Below are 22,846 nucleotides of genomic sequence, written 5' to 3'. Positions count from 1 at the left end.
AATAAGGGTTCAGCCCACAAAATGGCTTCATTGAGAGCATCATGGCAGTTGCTATGAATATATACTATCACTGGACCCCAACACAAAAATTAGAAGAGGTAAGTTTTTTTTATAAATGTATATCTGTTATAGTGCACCTGGTGTATATTGTTGTAAATTGCGTTTAAATCCAAATTCAATGTTTTAGCCTATGCCTAGTTCAGTTATCCTTTTCTAAATGCTAAAATGTTATATCCCTGTATTCACAGCTCCCCTAGTTTGCAAGTGGAGATAGGACCGCTTGTAAATCCAGGGAAGAAATTAATATTGCATACAAGTATAACGTCTTGTACATTGGCCCAGGCAAAATCTAGTTTACCTCCTCTCCCACCCTGCTCATACATCACTAGCATGGCTGCAGTATTTCAATTGCTTATCTGATCTTACGGCAGAGGTGGAGACTGATTTGACCCTATAAAAAGAGCACATCTGCTGTATTTAGTATATACACTCTTGTGGGTGTATCATCCCTAAAATGTAGTGATGTGTAAGTCCTTGTAAGGGAAAGCGTTTAGCATACCACCAGTCAGGATCCCGGCGATCACAATACAAACTGAGGAATCCCGAAAAGCGGTAAAAAGCAGACGCTGGAATGCCAGCACACAGGATATTCTCCCTCAGTGAGAGTGTCCACGACACCCATAGAGGGAGAATATAACCTTTGGCAAGAGCAGCGAGCCACTGTGCCCGCAGAGTGACAAGCGCAGCGAGCCCGCTTTCTAGCACTTGCGCCGCTGCCTGCATACTGGTGGCGGGATGCCGCTGTCGATATACTGATGGCCAGCATCCTGGCCACAGGTATATCATACTGGATCCCTTGTAAGGGCTTTATATGAGTAATAAGGACCATCCTTTCTACAAGATCCTGCATGACGCTTATTATCTGCAGTATTCCTGTGATCTAACACTGTAATCCATTCCCTAGCTGTTCTGTGTGGTACGCAGTGCCAGTGCTCTGTCTGCTGCCCTACAGTCTTGATCTAAATAAGCTGTCAGAAGAAACCAGCCACAGACACCAGCAAAGAGGTGCCACAGCAGCTATACCAAACTATCTGTTTTTTAATAAATGAATTATTAAACCAGCAGCCGATACTATTCCATCTTTTTCTGTGCGCCCATACTAATTTTTTGCTAGATTTCTCTATCTGTGGAGGATATCCAGATCCTCCCTGTGTGGGCAGCCGTTGTAGTAATATATGCTATATTGACCAAATTCTATATATTTAAAAAAAAACTTTACTTTAGCGCCCACTTTTGTCATTTTTTTTTCCTACAACTAGCGTGCAGTTGGAACTTGCAGTCTTTGAGCATCTGGTGGCCTAGTAACACAAGTAGGAATGGTAAGTTATGGTATAGGAACCCAAGGCCAATCAGTAACACTACTAATAAGCAAGAAGAAGGACAGGATGGCAGAGTTAGGGGGGCATTCTACTGCTTCCTTTGCTTGGCCAAATCATTTCATCATTAGCAGCACTGTACTGCAGCCCAAACTTGCACAAAAGTGTTCGCTGCCCCATAGGGTAATGAGCACATTTGTGCGACTCTGGCATTCAGCCGGCTTGACGAAAGGTACAAGATGGGGTGCCGTTGCCTGCGTTTAAACGTCACAGCAATTTGCACCCTTAGCCCCTTCTGTAACAAATACTAGTTGAGCCCACCAAATGGACACCTCTACCCCTTAAATTCCATTGTCAATATATTTTTAGGCAGACATTTATAAACAAACTAATCGAGATAGTAGCAGCATATGCTAGGGTCATTGGAAGAAACATATATATTTTAAGTTCACTTTTAGATAACTCACCCCTTTCCCACCTGCTGCTCTGTCATGTGGGCAAACCTAAGCTTGCAGCATCTCGGGAGCGGTATTGAGTCTTACGGAGACGCAAAGGCAGTCTTCCCCGCTTCCCTCACAGTAAGAGGCACCTGTCATCTACACGCTTCATGTAACAAATGACATAACCCCCACCTCACTTATTGCATGGAGAAGAGTAGAAAACACAGTGAACGTACCATTAACACCACTCGTTCACACTGGTGATGTGCTTAGAGCTCGTTAACAGAAGCTACCACAGCTCACTCACCTCTTAAAATGGTTGGCTAACACCCCGACAAGTTCCCCCACATGGCTCTCTTGTGGGGACTGCCCAGCAAACCGCAGACACACAATAAGATCTTTGTGGTCCTTCGTGTGAAAAACAATCAGCTGGTCTTTCCCATCAGTCACGCTGATGCCAGATACCTTATGGAAGAAAAAGGAGAAATATATCATATGGGCAGAGACCTGTTAAACAAACACTCAGTACCTCATTCTAAACCGCACGCAACTTGTATGCGGCTGCATCCAGTGAATGTCTGCATACTCCACACACATATGCACCCTTGCTAATGTACGCATGGTTCAGAGACTTACACATCTCAGCCGTTTCTCTGTTGACGCTACATGAGGGATTCTGGGTGGTGACTGGGCAGAAACAATACAGACATACAAGAAAATGGGTGTGTGTTGTGTACCCAGGGTTACTCACTATTCATGCATAGATATTCTGGCTGACCTCCTGCACCCAGGGCCGTCTTTTCGTATGGGCTCATTGGGCTCTTGCCCAAGGGCCCCAGGAGTATAAGGGCCATAGGCTGATAGCTGAGGGTCCCCTCTTTCCTCTTTGAAAATCGGCCCTGGGGAACCGGAGATATCCGACTTGAAAGCAGTGGTCCCCATTAAAGCCTGTTAATTGCTTTTCCCAGCCAGATATTTCGGGTTCTGTCTGACTTTGGGTATTTCTAAGGGTATAAGCCAAAAGCTGTGACTCTCCCCTTTTAGTGGACACTGGTAGCTTGTCTATACTATGCCCAGAACCAGAGATATCAGTCTTCAAGCAGCTGGTCATTGCTCCAGCTCCACATGCCTAATATGCAGTTTTAGATTTTCGTTGGTGAATTGCTCTGGCTCCAGAACTCTGATCTCCAAGTCCCCAGAATCTTCTGAAAGGTGGGACTCTATAGTATTTTATCCCATTCAAAGCTAAGAAATATATTTTCAGGAACTTGAGATATCTGCAGTCAAGCAAGCTGCCCTCCCACTGTAAAATTATAAATATTAAGCCCACTCCACTAGCCACCCCTCCCCTACGTATTAAACACCCCCTACCACCCTGGAAGTCATGTACCAGGGCTTCTTCATTCAGCTCAATGCCCCCTTTTACAGTTTAGCCCCATCTGTGCAGTAAAGGAGTAATTAGCAGAAATTACTGCTTCAGGTCCTACATGCTGGGCAGAAGATAGAACACCCCCTACTGCCCGCGGGATATCAAAGCTGCTGCTGATAGCTCCTCCCACCGCTACCGCTGCAGCATGGGTAGGGGGCCCAGTGCATTGCTGTGCCCAGGGGCCTACACTGCTGTTAAGACGGCTCTGCCTGCACCTCCTGCAGCATGGGGGCGCAGGTACTAAAGTTCATGGTGACAGTAGCTCTCACGTATGGAAGAGTGGGATGGTGCGGTTGCATAGATGTGTACACATTGGGACATTTCATTAGCATTCCATTTGCAATTCATTAGCATTCAGTTTGCAGTAGGTGGCTGGAGATGTGTGCACATTACATATGGCTCACAATCAGGTCCTTAGACCTCTGTATGTCAACATCTCGGACTGGTTTCCATCCAGAACCAAGTGGAGTGAATATTAGTGTAATGACCTAATAAGCACCAGGGAGACAATCGTAATACAGCATGCAAAGCGCACTGCAGGTATGAAGTATGAATTTATCAATACTTAAAGAACTATGATAAAGCCAAACATAATGTGGGTTCTCTTGGTGTTGTTTGAGTTATTTGCCTCTGGCAACCACACAAATACAAGGAATTCACCCTTATGTCCAATATCTTCTGAAACCAACTATATGTATATGTTAGACCTCATAGGGCCAAAATTGAATTGTTATTTAATACACTCCTCAGACCCTTATCTGGCTACAACTGTACTAATTATCCCTAATGTGGCTTAGACCTAGCTTTATTATATAATATACAGCAATACTGTATTATATCCAAAATCCCACATTTATTTTGACATAATATATAATATATATATATATATATATATATATATATATATTATATATTATGTGTATATATAGATAAATCATATAGATATATAAATAAGATTTTAAACCTATCGGTAAATCTATTTCTCCTAGTCCGTAGAGGATGCTGGGGACTCCATAAGGACCATGGGGTATAGACGGGCTCCGCAGGAGATAGGGCACCTAAAAAGAACTTTGACTATGGGTGTGCACTGGCTCCTCCCTCTATGCCCCTCCTCCAGACCTCAGTTAGAGAACTGTGCCCAGAGGAGATGGACAATACAAGGCAGGATTTAGCAATCCAAGGGCAAGATTCATACCAGCCCACACCAATCATACCATGTAACCTGGAACATACATAACCAGTTAACAGTATGACCAAAAACAACAGTAACGGTCCAAGACCGATGTCAACTGTAACATAACCCTTATGTAAGCAACAACTATATACAAGTCTTGCAGAGTTTCCGCACTGGGACGGGCGCCCAGCATCCTCTACGGACTAGGAGAAATAGATTTACCGGTAGGTTTAAAATCTTATTTTCTCTTACGTCCTAGAGGATGCTGGGGACTCCGTAAGGACCATGGGGTTTATACCAAAGCATCCAATCGGGCGGGAGAGTGCGGACGACTCTGCAGCACCAACTGAGCAAACGCTAGGTCCTCATCAGCCAGGGTATCAAACTTGTAGAATTTAGCAAAAGTGTTTGACCCCGACCAAGTCGCCGCTCGGCAAAGTTGTAAAGCCGAGACGCCTCGGGCAGCCGCCCAAGAAGAGCCCACCTTCCTAGTGGAATGGGCCTTAACCGAATTTGGTACCGGCAATCCAGCCGTAGAGTGAGCCTGCTGAATCGTATTACAGATCCAGCGAGCAATAGTCTGCTTTGAAGCAGGAGCGCCAATCTTATTGGCCGCATACAGGACAAACAGAGCCTCTGTTTTCCTAATTCTAGCCGTCCTGGCTACATAAATTTTTAAGGACCTGACTTCGTCCAGGGATCTGGAATCCTCCAGGTCACCGGTAGCCACAGGCACCACAATAGGTTGATTCATATGGAACGACGAAACCACTTTAGGCAAAAATTGCGGACGTGTCCTCAATTCAGCTCGATCCACATGAAAAATCAAGTAGGGGCTCTTGTGTGATAGAGCCGCCAATTCTGATACTCGCCTTGCTGATGCTAAGGCTTTCAACATGACCACCTTCCAGGTAAGAAATTTCAACTCAGCCTTGTTAAGCGGTTCAAACCAGTGTGATTTTAGGAACTGCAACACCACGTTCAGGTCCCATGGTGCCACTGGAGGCACAAAAGGGGGCTGGATGTGCAGCATTCTTTTTACAAACGTCTGGACTTCTGGAAGAGAAGCCAATTCCTTCTGAAAGAAAATAGAGAGGGCCGAAAGCTGCACCTTAACCGAGCCTAATTTCAGGCCCATATCCACACCTGTCTGTAGGAAGTGGAGAAGACGACCCAGATGAAAATCTTCCGTAGGTGCATTCTTGGTCTCACACCAAGACACATACTTTCGTCAGGTACGGTGATAATGTTTTATCGTCACCTCCTTCCTAGCCTTTATTAAAGTAGGGATGACCTCTTCCGGAATCCCCTTTTTTGCTAGGATTCGGCGTTCAACTGCCATGCCGTCAAATGTAACCGCGGTAAGTCTTGAAATACACAGGGCCCCTGCTGCAACACGTCTTCCCTCAGAGGAAAAGGCCAGGGGTCTCCTGTGAGCATCTCTTGTAGATCCGAGTACCAGGCCCTTCGAGGCCAGTCTGGGACAACGAGCATCGTCTGTACTCTTCTTCGTCTTATGATCCTCAACACTTTCGTGATGAGAAGAAGAGAAGGAAACACGTAGACCGATTCGAACACCCACGGTGTTACCAGTGCGTCTACTGCTACTGCCTGAGGGTCCTGAGACCTGGCCCAATACCTCCGAAGTTTTTTGTTGAGGCGTGACGCCATCATGTCTATTTGAGAAGTTCCCCAAAGACGTGTTACGTCTGCAAAGACTTCTTGATGAAGTCCCCACTCTCCTGGATGGAGATCGTGTCTGCTGAGGAAGTCTGCTTCCCAGTTGTCCACTCCCGGAATGAAGACAGCTGACAGAGCGCTTACATGATTTTCCGCCCAGCGAAGGATCCTTGTGGCTTCCGCCATCGCGACTCTGCTTCTTGTCCCGCCTTGGCGGTTCACATGAGCCACTGCTGTGACATTGTCTGATTGAATCAGAACCGGAAGGTTTCGAAGAAAACTCTCCGCTTGTCGAAGACCGTTGTAAATGGCCCTGAGTTCCAACACATTGATGTGTAGACAGGACTCCTGGTCTGACCAAAGACCCTGAAAAGTCTTTCCCTGTGTGACCGCTCCCCATCCTCGGAGGCTCGCGTCCGTGGTAACCAGGATCCAGTCCTGAATCCCGAACCGGCGACCCTCCAGCAGGTGAGCACTTTACAACCACCACAGGAGGGACACTCTGGTTCCTGGGGACAGAGTTATTTTTCGATGTAAGTGCAGATGGGACCCGGACCACTTGTCCAGAAGTTCCCATTGAAAAGTCCTTGCATGGAACCTTCCGAAGGGAATGGCCTCGTAGGCCGCCACCATTTTCCCCAGAACTCGAGTGCATTGGTGAACTGACACCCTTTTCGGTTTTAGCAGGTCTCTGACCATGTTCTGGATGTCTTGGGCTTTCTCTATTGGGAGGAAGACCTTCATTTGTTCCTTATCCAGTATCATACCTAGGAACGGTAGTCGAGTTGTCGGAATCAACTGTGACTTCGGTAGATTTAGAATCCAACCGTGTTGCTGGAGCACTCTTAGAGAGAGCGCCACACTGCTCAGCAATTTCTCCCTTGATCTCGCTTTTATCAGGAGATCGTCCAAGTATGGGATAATTGTGACTCCATGCTTGCGCAGGACCATCATTTCCGCCATTATCTTGGTGAAAATCCTCGGGCTGTGGAAAGTCCAAACGGCAACGTCTGAAATTGGTAATGACAATCCTATACAGCGAATCTCAGGTATTCCTGATGGGGGGCATATATGGGGACATGAAGGTACGCATCCTTTATGTCCAGAGACACTATAAACTCCCCCTCCTCCATGTTGGCTATTATTGCTCTGAGAGATTCCATTTTGAATTTGAATCTTTTTATGTACAGGTTTAGGGATTTCAGATTCAAAATCGGTCTGACCAACCGTCCGGTTTCGGGACCACAAATAGGGTTGAATAGTAACCTCTTCCCTGCTGGTGCAGGGGAACCTTGATTATCACTTGCTGTATACACAGCGTTTGAATTGCAACTAACACTACATCCCTTTCCGATGTGGAAGCTGGTAGGGCCGATTTGAAAAATCGTCTCGGGGGCACATCCTCGAATTCCAATTTGTAACCCTGGGAAACTATTTCCAACACCCAGGGATTCAGGTCCGAACTGACCCAGGCCTGACTGAAAAGTCGAAGACGTGCCCCCACCGGTGCGGACTCCCTCAGGGGAGTCCCAGCGTCATGCTGTGGTTTTTGGAGCAGCCGGGGAGGACTTTTGTTCCTGGGCACCTGCCAAAGCAGGTGCTTTCTTGCCTCTGCCCTTACCTCTGGCGAGGAAAGAGGATCCCCGACCTCTTTTGGACTTGTGCGACCGAAAGGACTCCATCTGATAGGGTGTTGCTTTCTTTTGCTGTTGGGGAATATATGGGAAAAAATTTGATTTACCTGCTGTAGCTGTGGATTCCAGGTCCGTCAGCCCATCCCCAAACAATACATCACCCTTATAGGGTAGTACTTCCATATGTTTTTTAGAATCCACATCATCCGTCCATTGGCGAGTCCATAAGGATCTTCTTGCTGAGATAGACATGGCATTGGCCCTAGAAGCTAGCAATCCAATGTCCCTTTGAGCATCCCTCATAAATAAGACTGCGTCTTTTATATGGGCTAGAGTTAGGAATATAGTATCCTTATCCATAGTATCAAATTGATCTGTCAGCTCATCTGTCCAAGCTGCAATTGCGCTACACACCCATGCCGACGCAATCGTCGGTCTTAACACACCCGTATGAGAATAAATACACTTTAAGGTAGTTTCTTGCCTGCGATCTGTAGGGTCCTTAAGGGCCGCTGTGTCAGGAGACGGTAGCGCCACTTTCTTGGACAAGCGCGTCAGGGCCTTGTCCACAGTGGGGGGTGATTCACAAATCTCCCTGTCCTGCTTAGGGAAAGGGTATGCCATAAAAATTCTTTTGGGGATCTGCGGTCTCTTATCCGGAGTCTCCCAAGCTTTTCCAAAGAACTCATTTAATTCATGAGATGTGGGAAAATTAATAATCTGTTTCTTTTCCTTAAACATGTGTACCCTTGTGTCGGGGACCGAGGGTTCATCCACAATATGCAACACATCCCTTATTGCCACAATCATACACTGAATGGTTTTAGTCACCCTAGGGTGCAATTTTACTTCGTCATAGTCGACACTGGAATCAGAATCCGTGTCGGTAGTAGTGTCTTGTGTTAAGGGACGCTTTTGAGACCCCGACGGTCCCTGTGAGTCGGTCCAATCTGAGGATTGACCGCCTGATGTCCCCCCTAAACCAGCCTTATCAAGCCTTTTATGTAAAGATGCCACACTCGCATGCAACATATGCCACATGTCCATCCAATCTGGAGTCGGCACAACCGACGGGGACACAGCACTCATTTGCTCCACCTCCTCCTTGGAGAAGCCTTCCGCCTCAGACATGTCGACACACACGTACCGACACCCCACACAACCTATAAGGGGACAAAACCCCAACCAGGTCCTAAGGAGAGACAGAGAAAGAGTATGCCAGCACACACCAGCGCTTAACAACACTGGAAAAAAAAATATATATCCAGATAGCGCTTTTTTATATATATTATGTAAATTCCCACTCACTGCGTCGCCAAAGTGCCCCCCTCCTCTTTTTTCCAGCCTGTGTTCAGCAGGGGAGAGACCAGGGAGCCAGCGTTTTCTTTCTCATGCAGCTTCTGTGGAGAAAATGGCGCTGGTTAGTGCTGAGGATCAAGCCCCGCCCACCCGACGGCGGGCTTCGGTCCCAGTGATTTTTCAATAAAATGGCGGGGGATCAGAGATTTACTGCCTCCGCAGTCTAATCCCACTGTATTTGTGCCAAAATGTGAGGTTTATTGCTGCCCAGGGCGCCCCCATCCCCCTGCACTCTTCAGTGCTGCTCTGTGTGTGTGAGACTGGGAGCAATGGCGCGCCTTACCTCATGAAGATCTGATGTCTTCTGCCGCCTAAGATGTCTTCTGTCTTCTCTATCCGCTTCTACCTTCGGCATCTGTGAGGAGGACGGCGGCGCGGCTCCGGGACGAACCCCAGGTGAGACCTGTGTTCCGACTCCCTCTGGAGCTAATGGTGTCCAGTAGCCTTAGAAGCAGTGCCCAACTTCACAAGCCAGCTCTGCTTCTCTCTCCTCGGTCCCGTGATGCAGGGAGCCTGTTGCCAACAGGACTCCCTGAAAATAAAAAACCTAACAAAATTCTTTTTCCACAGAAAACTCTGGAGAGCTCTCTGCAGTGCACCCATTCTCCTCTGGGCACAAGATCTAACTGAGGTCTGGAGGAGGGGCATAGAGGGAGGAGCCAGTGCACACCCATAGTCAAAGTTCTTTTTAGGTGCCCTATCTCCTGCGGAGCCCGTCTATACCCCATGGTCCTTACGGAGTCCCCAGCATCCTCTAGGACGTAGGAGAAATATACTATATACAGATATGTGTCATAGATAATGACACATATCTGTATATAGTATATTATATATCTAGGGGGACCAGTAGGGGACCAAAAAATGTGGGATTTTGATTTTTGGATAAGGGATAATCAACGTGTGTGTGTGTGTGTGTGTGTATATTTATATATATATATATATATATATATATATATATATATATATATATATGAAATAGTGGTAGTACAGCGCCACAGGTTTATGTAGGTAGATAATATATAGGGTTATAACAATAGACCCAACCGTAGACACTCCTTTATAGGTATAAGGTGTCAGCTAGCCTCCAAGCAGATTAGGCAGGGATAACCTGCCTAAGATTAGGAGATGAAAAAAAGGGGAGATGGGGGCGCCAGCGACCAACGGTGTCTAATGGTTTTTTGGATAAAATATGAAGAAGTGGCTGGATACGTTCAGATAAAATTATAAAATTCAATTTCATTCATAAAAGAGAAGGGTGGGATAAAAGTTTACAAGCATAGGGCATTATTTAAGAATACATCATAAAAGATTTTTTTTTAAAAACGGATACACAAAATATGAGAATAAAAAAACATCAATATTCTAAAAAGATAAAAACACAATGCTCAATGCTTATCTTTCAAAATGGAGGGTCAGTTTAGAGGTACACCCAACACGTTTCGTCCATCAGACTTCATCAAGACTGATGAGTGCTCCCATTTTTCGCTTGTGTATTATACTGGTGACTTTAACTAGATTCCCAGTTTTGGACGGCACCCCAGCAAAGAAACATTAGAACGTGAGTGTGGACCCAACGCTTGGTATATATATATACACATATATATATATATATATATATATATATATATATATATATATATATAGTGTAAGCATGACTGTCTGCAGCATACTTCAAAGTAATTATTATTAAGACTTGCTGAAAGGTAAAAATAGAAATCTGCAGCAGAAGGCTAATTAAAACATGGAAACATACAATTTGATGGCATATAAGTGCTACTTGGCTCATCTAGGGCAGATGGGTCGGGTTTGGGTGACAATCCCCTGCAGACTGCTGTCCTGATATTAATGGAGACTATGCTCTAGTCTGATTCTTATCAGATGGTGTAAACCGCTTGAAACCTATGGAGGCTTACTCACAGGAGAGAGATCTACGGTCTCCAATGGCGGAGGGAACTGACAGTGTGTGCATGCGCAGGGTCAGATTCCCCTGGAGGAGTCTTTCACAAATGTGCAAGACTCCTCTAAAATACTGAGGCGTTAATTTGCAGGGACAGCAGTTATACTTACCGCTTTCCCTGCGACTTAACTTTAATACAGACTGTAACGGGGATATTTTCATACAGAATGAAAGTATTCATCACGATTCGAATCGTTAATTATTGCAGCAGTGCCACGAATATTAATACATAGTGATCTATTTACTAAGCCTTGGATGGAGATAAAGTGGAGAGAGATAAAGTACCAGCCAGTCAGCTCCCAACGGCCATGTTTCGGGCTGTGTTTGAAATATGACAGGAGCTGGTTGGTACATGAGCTGGTTGGTTGGTTGGGACTTTATCTCCATCCAATGCTTAAAATAGTCCCAAAGTGCTAATAAATGATAGTTTGGTATAGACTACTGATATAAAGAGATACCATTTCATATTTATAATGTGGCTAAGTAAACACCAGCTAAATACTGTAACCATAATAAAGTAATTTATGGTGCCCACACACTGTGCTATTTGTGCTAGGTGCGATTTGAGCCTATACAATGTGTGCTATGCGATTTGGACTAAGTGAGGTATGCTATTTGAACTACATTTTGAATACACTACAATGTAATATATGCCTGGACATACTATTTTGCCTTGAGATATGGACTATACGGGAGCGCGCATCGCATCGCAAGGGACAATATACATGGTGCGATTTGAAGTAGACTCGATGCTATTTGAACTAAAAAATGGCATGCGAGAATCGCACCGTGTGTGGGCACCATTACTTGTAGCCTTGACAAAGTTACATCTAACAGGAAAATCTGTAAGTGTATCTCTGTGTGATAGAAATTGTAACTACATTCACTTTATATAACCTCAGGCAGCTGATCTAATTGGATTGCTTATGTCCTGCTGCTGAGTTTGATGATAAAGGCCCAAACATTAAATCTTGTGAATATTGATAAGAAACACAGAAGTTATACCCCAAAAACTTAAGGTAATAATAAGTATTTAGGATAATAACATTCCACTGAAATAGTAGTAATTTCTAAACCATGCACAATTTTCAATGACATCAATTAAGATAGATATCTGTGAAAGAAAATTTATGATAACCCTATAAAAACACACTCATTTTATACCTATTCAAGCAATCTGAATATGAATAAAACACCACATAAAAAAGGTTTAATATAAGGTTGACATATGTTAAAAAAAATGGGTCTACTGACACAGACACACATTTTGTTTAATATATACAATAAGTTATATTTTATGAACCGATATCACTAATTGTGGTGTCCGTCATAATACAATACTTATTTCCTTTCTGTTTTTAATTTCTTTATGTTCTAGGGAGCACCTCCCAGACAACGGTGTAACTGTAATATTCATCCTTATATGAAGTTATTCTGGGTAAAAGTGGCACACACTAATGTGATTAGACGCTTGGGGGTTATTCGGACCTGGACGCAGATTTGCTAAATCGTAAATGGAAGATTTTCATACATCTGTGCAGCAATCGCATTGTGCATGCGCGACCCATCACAATGTGATCGCAGTGTGATTGACAGGCAACGAGTGTTCGCCGGACGGCAACAGAAATCTTGGTACACTGATATCTCTGCCCCCTACCCACCCCCCCTTGACCCCAGACCCACACATCCCTCCAATATTAATAAGAACCATTAATGTCACTGGTAGACAAGTTCTGTTAAAGTGCACATAGCGCCTGCCATGTGCTCAGCAGTAGTGCAGCTTATTTTTATTTCATTGCATAATGAATATTGTTGTTTATAAAATGCAAATAATTAATATTCATTATGCAATGTATGCATTCATAAGTACTGGGATACTGACAGGTGACCAGGGGGGTTACTGGCGGGAGGGGAAGGGGGTCATCAGAGTTATTAACTACCGTGTCACAGTTCCCTTCCAGGTGGGCGGCCGGTGCAATCCATTTCATTTGAAATCCATTGCTAGCAGGCACCGTATTGCCACAGCCATGCTTACTGCCCGTCAGAGCCTTGGGGCCCCTCACTGCCACAGCCATGCTTATTGCCCGTCAGAGCCTTGGGGCCCCTCACTGCCACAGCCATGCTTTTTGCCCATCAGAGCCTTGGGGCCCCTCACTGCCACAGCCATGCTTATTGCCCATCAGAGCCTTGGACCCCTGACAGCCACAGCCATGCTTATTGCCCGTCAGAGCCTTGGGGCCCCTCACTGCCACAGCCTTGCTTATTGCCCGTCAGAGCCTTGGGTCCCCTCACTGCCACAGCCATGCTTATTGCCCGTCAGAGCCTTGGGGCCCCTCACTGCCACAGCCATGCTTATTGCCCGTCAGAGCCTTGGGGCCCCTCACAGTCACAGCCATGCTTATTGCCCGTCAGAGCCTTGGGGCCCCTCACTGCCACAGCCATGCTTATTGCCCGTCAAAGCCTTGGGGCCCCTCACTGACACAGCCATGCTTATTGCCCATCAGAGCCTTGGAGCCCCTCACTGCCACAGCCATACTTATTGTCCGTCAGAGCCTTGTGGCCCCTCATAACGTCAGGACTCAGTACGGCTGTCCCCTTTGATCCCTCCTGTCCTTGGGCCTGACATTAGAGTGCGGTGATGCGGCATTGAGGGGGGGGGGGTGCAGGAAACGCAGGTGCATTTTTGGGGCGGCCAGATGACATTGTTAGCATTTCCTGTGACAGCAAAACATGGCGCCGGATTACCTACACATGCAGCCTGGCCTCCCTATAATTCCCGATTTTAGCAAAAACTGCTACCAACTCTGAATAACCCCCCTTGTGTGGATTTTCTTTATGTAAAACACAATAGTGAGTAAAATAAAAACCAATAAACCAAAACTTGTCACATACTGTAACAGCCAATGAATTATTTGCTTTTCCAGCTAGACTACTGCAGAATATATCCCATCTGAATCTCTGCCATGGGGAAAGAATAGGAAATCTTCCTCTAATATTGAACAAGAGCGCTTTAGCTGTTAAAAGGCTGCATACATCATCTTTAAAGCTGAAGAGTTGTTGTTATAGCATATTATTATTTATGGTAGTGACCTCTTTAATTGGTCACAGTTAAATAATTTAGAATAAATGGCTTTTCATTTTTTTCCATTGCTTCATACCACTCTATAGCAATGAGGTAATATAATGTATGGAAATGCACCTAATCCATGATTCTGTTTAATCCTAGGAGTTCCAAGCAAGATTACCTCTCAAAAAAAATCCAGATACTCAGGTGTAAATTTAATATCCAATGTATAGTTTTTATGAAACAATTCTGTATTTTTCTAACTCCAAAATTCTGAATTGGATGCACCTTTTCTGCCTCCCTAGGTAAGTGCACCCAATTTTTCGCCTCCCATTTGCTTTCAAATGACTGGTTTATATTCACCTCACAAGCTTCCTCTCCTCTCACTCCCTTTGTGACCCTTTCCAATCTGGCCTCTGCCACCTCCACTGCACAGAGTCCAATTTTCTTCTGTCTCCCTACTAATTCACTATTATACCTCCAGCAATGCCTGTCTTCCCTCTACCTGTTAGGGTCACACAGCACTCCAACCTCAGCACTCTGCTCTTCCTACAACATGTTGAACTAATAAACCTCTTTCAGACTCAGGTACCATCTCTATGCCAACGGCACCCAAATCTGCTGCCTGGGTGCCATCCTCATTCCTCAGCGCCTCCCTCTCCTTCACTCCTCATATTAAGTAACTATCAAGTGTATCCAGGGTTAGACCTTCCTCCCCATTAAGCTATACACTATTTCTTTTCCTACGAGCTCCACTACAGAAACCTCCACTATTAGGCTTCCCTTTCTGTGCCCATCTCACTCCACACTACCTCCTCTCTGATCTGACCAGCGCCTTAACTTCTCACAGCAAACCACATTACATTTCCGCAACCAAAACTTCTCCCGCGCTGCTCCAGCCTCCAGTGTTTCAAATGATCCCTAAAAACCCACTGGTTCAAAGTGTACCAGTCTTTACACCTAACTCCACCCCCACTGCCCCAGATTTCCTACACCTACATTCTCACTTACACGCTTCTCTTGACTGAGCTTCAAGCACTCATGATCTTGCCTGCTTTTGCCTTGTTCCTCATGCAACCTTATCTCTTGCCTCCTGCATGACTCTACCACAGATGTTATATATTCAGCCTGTTACATTGTATATATAGTATTATGCTTCCTCTGTATTCCACTACTGTGTCTGTTTGCTTGTTTTTGTTATCTGCCCTTCTTCCCCACTGTATGTACAGTGCTGCCAATTTTTTTTTGTACTAGATTAAGGATAATAATGGTACAAGCATGTTTGTCCACTACCCAAGTTTTACATTGTAGTCTATCACCAATGCAGGGGGAGTTGTATCAAACGTTTTTTGAGAGAGAAAGTAGAGGGAAGCCAATCGAATTCTAACGGTCAAATATCTAGCACACTTTTGTAAAATGTCATAAGCTGAAAGGTCGCTATGGGCAGGTTTGACACATCTCCCCCACACAGTGGCGGCAACCAAGTTGTGTGATGAATCAGTACTCTGTACAGAAGCATGATGCTCTCAGTTAAATCAAAACTAATGAAAGCGTTGAGGCATGAGGCACAAATCAAGGTTTCTAGATCCTAATGTACAGTATTTCTAGACTTAAATGTTGGTTATATCTAGAGATGTGCACCGGAAATTTTTCGGGTTTTGTGTTTTGGTTTTGGATTCAGTTCCGAGGCCGTGTTTTGGATTCGGACGCGTTTTGGCAAAAGCTCCCTGAAATTTTTTTGTCGTATTCGGGTGTGTTTTGGATTCGGGTGTTTTTTTTACAAAAAACCCTCAAAAACAGCTTAAATCATAGAATTTGGGGGTCATTTTGATCCCATAGTATTATTAACCTTAAAAACCATAATTTCCACCTCACACCTCACAATATTATTTTTAGTCCTAAAATTTGCACCAAGGTCGCTGGATGACTAAGCTAAGCGACCCAAGTGGCCGACACAAACACCTGGCACATCTAGGAGTGGCACTGCAGTGTCAGACAGGATGGCACTTCAAAAAAATAGTCCCCAAACAGCACATGATGCAAAGAAAAAAAGAGGCGCAATGAGGTAGCTGTGTGACTAAGCTAAGCGACCCAAGTGGCCGACACAAACACCTGGCCCATCTAGGAGTGGCACTGCAGTGTCAGACAGGATGTCAGATTTAAAAAATAGTCCCCAAACAGCACATGATGCAAAGAAAAAAAGAGGTGCACCAAGGTCGCTGGATGGCTAAGCTAAGCGACCCAAGTGGCCGACACAAACACCTGGCCCATCTAGGAGTGGCACTGCAGTGTCAGGCAGGATGGCACTTCAAAAAAATAGTCCCCAAACAGCACATGATGCAAAGAAAAATGAAAGAAAAAAGAGGTGCAAGATGGAATTGTCCTTGGGCCCTCCCACCCACCCTTATGTTGTATAAACAGGACATGCACACTTTAACGAACCCATCATTTCAGCGACAGGGTCTGCCACACGACTGTGACTGAAATGACTGATTGGTTTGGGCCCCCACCAAAAAAGAAGCAATCAATCTCTCCTTGCACAAACTGGCTCTACAGAGGCAAGATGTCTACCTCCTCCTCATCGTCCGATTCCTCACCCCTTTCACTGTGTACATCCCCCTCCTCACAGATTATTAATTTGTCCCCACTGGAATCCACCATCTCAGGTCCCTGTGTACTTTCTGGAGGCAATTGCTGGTGAATGTCTCCACCGAGGAATTGATTATAATTCATTTTGATGAACATCATCTTCTCCACATTTTGTGGAATTACCTCGTACGCCGATTGCTGACAAGGTGAGCGGCTGCACTAAACACTCTTTCGGAGTACACACTGGAGGGGGGGCAACTTAGGTAAAATAAAGCCAATTTGTGCAAGGTCCTCCAAATTGCCTCTTTTTCCTGCCAGTATACGTACGGACTGTCTGACGTGCCTACTTGGATGCGGTCACTCATATAATCCTCCACCATTCTTTCAATGGTGACAGAATCATATGCAGTGACAGTAGACGACATGTCAGTAATCGTTGGCAGGTCCTTCAGTCCGGACCAGATGTCAGCACTCGCTCCAGACTGCCCTGCATCACCGCCAGAGGGTGGGCTCGGAATTCTTAGCCTTTTCCTCGCAGCCCCAGTTGCGGGAGAATGTGAAGGAGGAGCTGTTGACGGGTCACGTTCCGCTTGACTTGACAATTTTCTCACCAGCAGGTCTTTGAACCTCTGCAGACTTGTGTCTGCCGGAAAGAGAGATACAACGTAGGTTTTAAATCTAGGATCGAGCACGGTGGCCAAAATGTAGTGCTCTGTTTTCAACAGATTGACCACCCGTGAATCCTGGTTAAGCGAATTAAGGGCTCCATCCACAAGTCCCACATGCCTAGCGGAATCGCTGTTTTAGCTCCTCCTTCAATCTCTCCAGCTTCTTCTGCAAAAGCCTGATGAGGGGAATGACCTGACTCAGGCTGGCAGTGTCTGAACTGACTTCACGTGTGGCAAGTTCAAAGGGTTGCAGAACCTTGCACAACGTTGAAATCATTCTCCACTGCGCTTGAGTCAGGTGCATTCCCCCTCCTTTGCCTATATCGTAGGCAAATGTATAGGCTTGAATGGCCTTTTGCTGCTACTCCATCCTCTGAAGCATATAGAGGGTTGAATTCCACCTCGTTACCACCTCTTGCTTCAGATGATGGCAGGGCAGGTTCAAGACTGTTTGCTGGTGCTCCGGTCTTCGGCACGCGGTGGCTGAATGCCGAAAGTGGCCCGCAATTCTTCGGGCCACCGACAGCATCTCTTGCATGCCCCTGTCGTTTTTTAAATAATTCTGCACCACCAAATTCAATGTATGTGCAAAACATGGGACGTGCTGGAATTTGCCCAGATGTAATGCACGCACAATATTGGTGGCGTTGTCCGATGTCACAAATCCCCAGGAGAGTCCAATTGGGGTAAGCCATTCTGCGATGATGTTCGTCAGTTTCCGTAAGAGGTTGTCAGCTGTGTGCCTCTTATGGAAAGCGGTGATACAAAGCGTAGCCTGCCTAGGAACGAGTTGGCGTTTGCGAGATGCTGCTACTGGTGCCGCCGCTGCTGTTCTTGCTACGGGAGGCAATACATCTACCCAGTGGGCTGTCACAGTCATATAGTCCTGAATCTGCCCTGCTCCACTTGTCCACATGTCCGTGGTTAATGGACATTGGGTACAACTGCATTTTTTAAGGACACTGGTGACTCTTTTTCTGACGTCTGTGTACATTTTCGGTATCGCCTGCCTAGAGAAATGGAACCTAGATGGCATTTGGTACCGGGGACACAGTACCTCAACCAAGTCTCTAGTTCCCTGTGAATTAACGGTGGATACCGGACACACGTTTCTCACCACCAAGGCTGCCAAGGCCCGAGTTATCCGCTTTGCAGCAGGATGACTGCTGTGATATTTCATCTTCCTCGCAAAGGACTGTTGGACAGTCAATTGCTTACTGGAAGTAGTACAAGTGGTCTTCAGACTTCCCCTCTGGGATGACGATCGACTCCCAGCAGCAACAACAGCAGCGCCAGCAGCAGTAGGCGTTATACTCAAGGATGCATCGGAGGAATCCCAGGCAGGAGAGGACTCGTCAGACTTGACAGTGACATGGCCTGCAGGACTATTGGCTTTCCTGTCTAAGGAGGAAATTGACACTGAGGGAGTTGGTGGTGTGGTTTTCAGGAGCTTGGTTACAAGAGGAAGGGATTTAGTGGTCAGTGGACTGCTTCCGCTGTCATCCAAAGTTTTTGAACTTGTCACTGACTTCTGATGAATGCGGTCCAGGTGACGTATAAGGGAGGATGTTCCTAGGTGGTTAACGTCCTTACCCCTACTTATTACAGCTTGACAAAGGCAACACACGGCTTGACACCAGTTGTCCGCATTTCTGTTGAAATAATTCCACACCGAAGAGGTGATTTTTTTTGTATTTTGACCAGGCATGTCAATGGCCATATTCGTCCCACAGACAACAGGTGTCTCCCCGGGTGCCTGACTTAAACAAACCACCTCACCATCAGAATCCTCCTTGTCAATTTCCTCCCCAGCGCCAGCAACACCCATATCCTCATCCTGGTGTACTTCAACAGTGACATCTTCAATTTGACTATCAGGAACTGGACTGCGGGTGCTCCTTCCAGCACTTGCAGGGGGCGTGCAAATGGTGGAAGGCGCAACCTCTTCCCGTCCAGTGTTGGGAAGGTCAGGCATCGCAACCGACACAATTGGACTCTCCTTGGGGATTTGTGATTTAGAAGAACGCACAGTTCTTTGCTGTGCTTTTGCCATCTTAACTCTTTTAAGTTTTCTAGCAGGAGGATGAGTGCTTCCATCCTCAGGTGAAGCTGAACCACTAGCCTTGAACACAGGCCAGGGCCTCAGCCGTTCCGTGCCACTCCGTGTCGTAAATGGCACATTGGCAAGTTTACGCTTCTCCTCAGACGGTTTTGATTTAGATTTTTGGGTCATTTTACTGAGCTTTATTTTTTGGGATTTTACATGCTCTCTACTATGACATTGGGAATCGGCCTTGGCAGACGACGTTGATGGCATTTCATCATCTCGGCCATGACTAGTGGCAGCAGCTTCAGCACGAGGTGGAAGTGGATCTTGATCTTTCCCTATTTTACCCTCCACATTTTTGTTCTCCATTTTTTAATGTGTGGAATTATATGCCAGTAATAATAAGAATTTACTCACCGGTAATTCTATTTCTCGTAGTCCGTAGTGGATGCTGGGACTCCGTAAGGACCATGGGGAATAGCGGCTCTGCAGGAGACTGGGCACAACTAAAAGAAAGCTTTAGACTACTGGTGTGCACTGGCTCCTCCCACTATGACCCTCCTCCAGACCTCAGTTAGGATACTGTGCCCGGAAGAGCTGACACAATAAGGAAGGATTTTAAATCCCGGGTAAGACTCATACCAGCCACACCAATCACACCGTATAACTCGTGATACAATACCCAGTTAACAGTATGATAACAACTGAGCCTCTCAACAGATGGCTCAACAATAACCCTTTTGTTAAACAATAACTATATACAAGTATTGCAGACAATCCGCACTTGGGATGGGCGCCCAGCATCCACTACGGACTACGAGAAATAGAATTACTGGTGAGTAAATTCTTATTTTCTCTGACGTCCTAAGTGGATGCTGGGACTCCGTAAGGACCATGGGGATTATACCAAAGCTCCCAAACGGGCGGGAGAGTGCGGATGACTCTGCAGCACCGAATGGGCAAACTCTAGGTCCTCCTCAGCCAGGGTGTCAAACTTGTAGAATTTAGCAAATGTGTTTGACTCCGACCAAGTAGCTGCTCGGCAAAGTTTAAGAGCCGAGACTCCTCGGGCAGCCGCCCAAGAAGAGCCCACCTTCCTCGTGGAATGGGCTTTCACTGATTTAGGATGCGGCAGTCCAGCCGCAGAATGTGCAAGCTGAATCGTACTACAGATCCAGCGAGCAATAGTCTGCTTTGAAGCAGGTGCACCCAACTTGTTGGGCACATACAGGATAAATAGCGAGTCAGTCTTTCTGACTCCAGCTGTCCTGGAAACATAAATTTTCAGGGCCCTGACTACGTCCAACAACTTGGAAGCCTCCAAGTCTTTAGTAGCCGCAGGCACCACGATAGGTTGGTTCAAATGAAAGGCTGGTACCACCTTAGGGAGAAATTGGGGACGAGTCCTCAATTCTGCCCTATCCATATGGAAAATCAGATAAGGGCTTTTACATGACAAAGCCGCCAATTCTGATACACGCCTGGCCGAAGCCAAGGCCAACTACATGACCACTTTCCACGTGAGATACTTCAATTCCACGGTTTTAAGTGGCTCAAACCAATGTGACTTTAGGAAATCCAACACCACGTTGAGATCCCAAGGTGCCACTGGAGGCACAAAAGGGGGCTGAATATGCAGCACTCCCTTAACAAAAGTTTGAACTTCAGGTAGTGAAGCCAGTTCTCTCTGGAAGAAAATCGATAGAGCCGAAATCTGGACCTTAATGGAACCCAATTTTAGGCCCATAGTCACCCCTGACTGTAGGAAGTGCAGGAAACGGCCCAGCTGAAATTCCTCCGTTGGGGCTTTCCTGGCCTCACACCACGCAACATATTTTCGCCATATGCGGTGATAATGGTTTGCAGTTACTTCTTTCCTAGCTTTAATCAGCGTAGGAATGACTTCCTCCGGAATGCCCTTTTCCTTCAGGATCCGGTGTTCAACCGCCATGCCGTCAAACGCAGCCGCGGTAAGTCTTGGAACAGACAGGGCCCCTGCTGCAGCAGGTCCTGTCTGAGCGGCAGAGGCCATGGGTCCTCTGAGATCATTTCTTGAAGTTCCGGGTACCAAGCTCTTCTTGGCCAATCCGGAACAATGAGTATAGTTCTTACTCCTCTTCTCCTTATAATCCTCAGTACCTTTGGTATGAGAGGAAGAGGAGGGAACACATAAACCGACCGGTACACCCACGGTGTCACTAGAGCGTCCACAGCTATCGCCTGCGGGTCTCTTGACCTGGCGCAATATTTTTCTAGCTTTTTGTTTAGGCGGGACGCCATCATGTCCACCTGTGGCCTTTCCCAACGGTTTACAATCAGTTGGAAGACTTCTGGATGAAGTCCCCACTCTCCCGGGTGGAGGTCGTGCCTGCTGAGGAAGTCTGCTTCCCAGTTGTCCACTCCCGGAATGAACACTGCTGACAGTGCTAACACGTGATTTTCCGCCCATCGGAGAATCCTTGTGGCTTCTGCCATCGCCATCCTGCTTCTCGTGCCGCCCTGTCGGTTTACATGGGTGACCGCCGTGATGTTGTCTGACTGGATCAGTACCGGCTGGTTTTGAAGCAGGGGTTTTGCCCGACTTAGGGCATTGTAAATGGCCCTCAGTTCCAGAATATTTATGTGCAGGGAAGTCTCCTGACTTGACCATAGTCCTTGGAAGTTTCTTCCCTGTGTGACTGCCCCCCAGCCGCGAAGGCTGGCATCCGTGGTCACCAGGACCCAGTCCTGTATGCCGAATCTGCGGCCCTCTTGAAGATGAGCACTCTGCAGCCACCACAGCAGAGACACCCTGGTCCTTGGAGACAGGGTTATCAGCCGATGCATCTGAAGATGCGATCCGGACCACTTGTCCAACAGGTCCCACTGAAAGGTTCTTTCATGGAACCTGCCAAATGGAATTGCTTCGTAGGAAGCTACCATCTTTCCCAGGATCCGCGTGCAGTGATGCACCGACACCTGTTTTGGTTTTAGGAGGCCTCTGACTAGAGATGACAGCTCCTTGACCTTCTCCTCCGGGAGAAACACTTTTTTCTGTTCTGTGTCCAGAACCATCCCCAGGAACAGTAGACGTGTCGTAGGGACCAGCTGTGACTTTGGAATATTTAGAATCCAGCCGTGCTGTTGTAGCACCTCCCGAGATAGTGCTACCCCGACCAACAACTGCTCCCTGGACCTCGCCTTTATCAGGAGATCGTCCAAATACGGGATAATTAAAACTCCCTTCTTTCGAAGGAGTATCATCATTTCGGCCATTACCTTGGTAAAGACCCTCGGAGCCGTGGATAGACCGAACGGCAACGTCTGGAATTGGTAATGACAATCCTGTACCACAAATCTGAGGTACTCCTGGTGAGGATAGTAAATGGGGACATGCAGGTAAGCATCCTTGATGTCCAGTGATGGCTTGCAATAACCGCCCTGAGCGAT

At 46.3% G+C, this 22,846-nt stretch overlaps 1 protein-coding gene across 5 annotated transcripts in view; it reads right to left on the bottom strand.

Moving 5' to 3' along the window:
* MYO1D (myosin ID) overlaps positions 1-22,846 on the bottom strand; it is a 341,746-nt gene that overhangs the window by 4,019 nt on the left and 314,881 nt on the right. For all 5 annotated transcript variants that reach the window (XM_063959995.1, XM_063959994.1, XM_063959998.1 and 2 more), the window contains one exon: positions 2,124-2,281. In XM_063959995.1, the coding sequence (XP_063816065.1) occupies positions 2,124-2,281 (158 nt within the window). The remainder of the gene's footprint in view (positions 1-2,123; positions 2,282-22,846) is intronic.

This window comes from Pseudophryne corroboree, chromosome 3, assembly GCF_028390025.1.
Source record: "Pseudophryne corroboree isolate aPseCor3 chromosome 3, aPseCor3.hap2, whole genome shotgun sequence".
Lineage (NCBI taxonomy): Eukaryota > Metazoa > Chordata > Amphibia > Anura > Myobatrachidae > Pseudophryne > Pseudophryne corroboree.
Note: the sequence above shows the minus strand (reverse complement) of the source record. Positions and strands in the feature narration are given on the sequence as shown.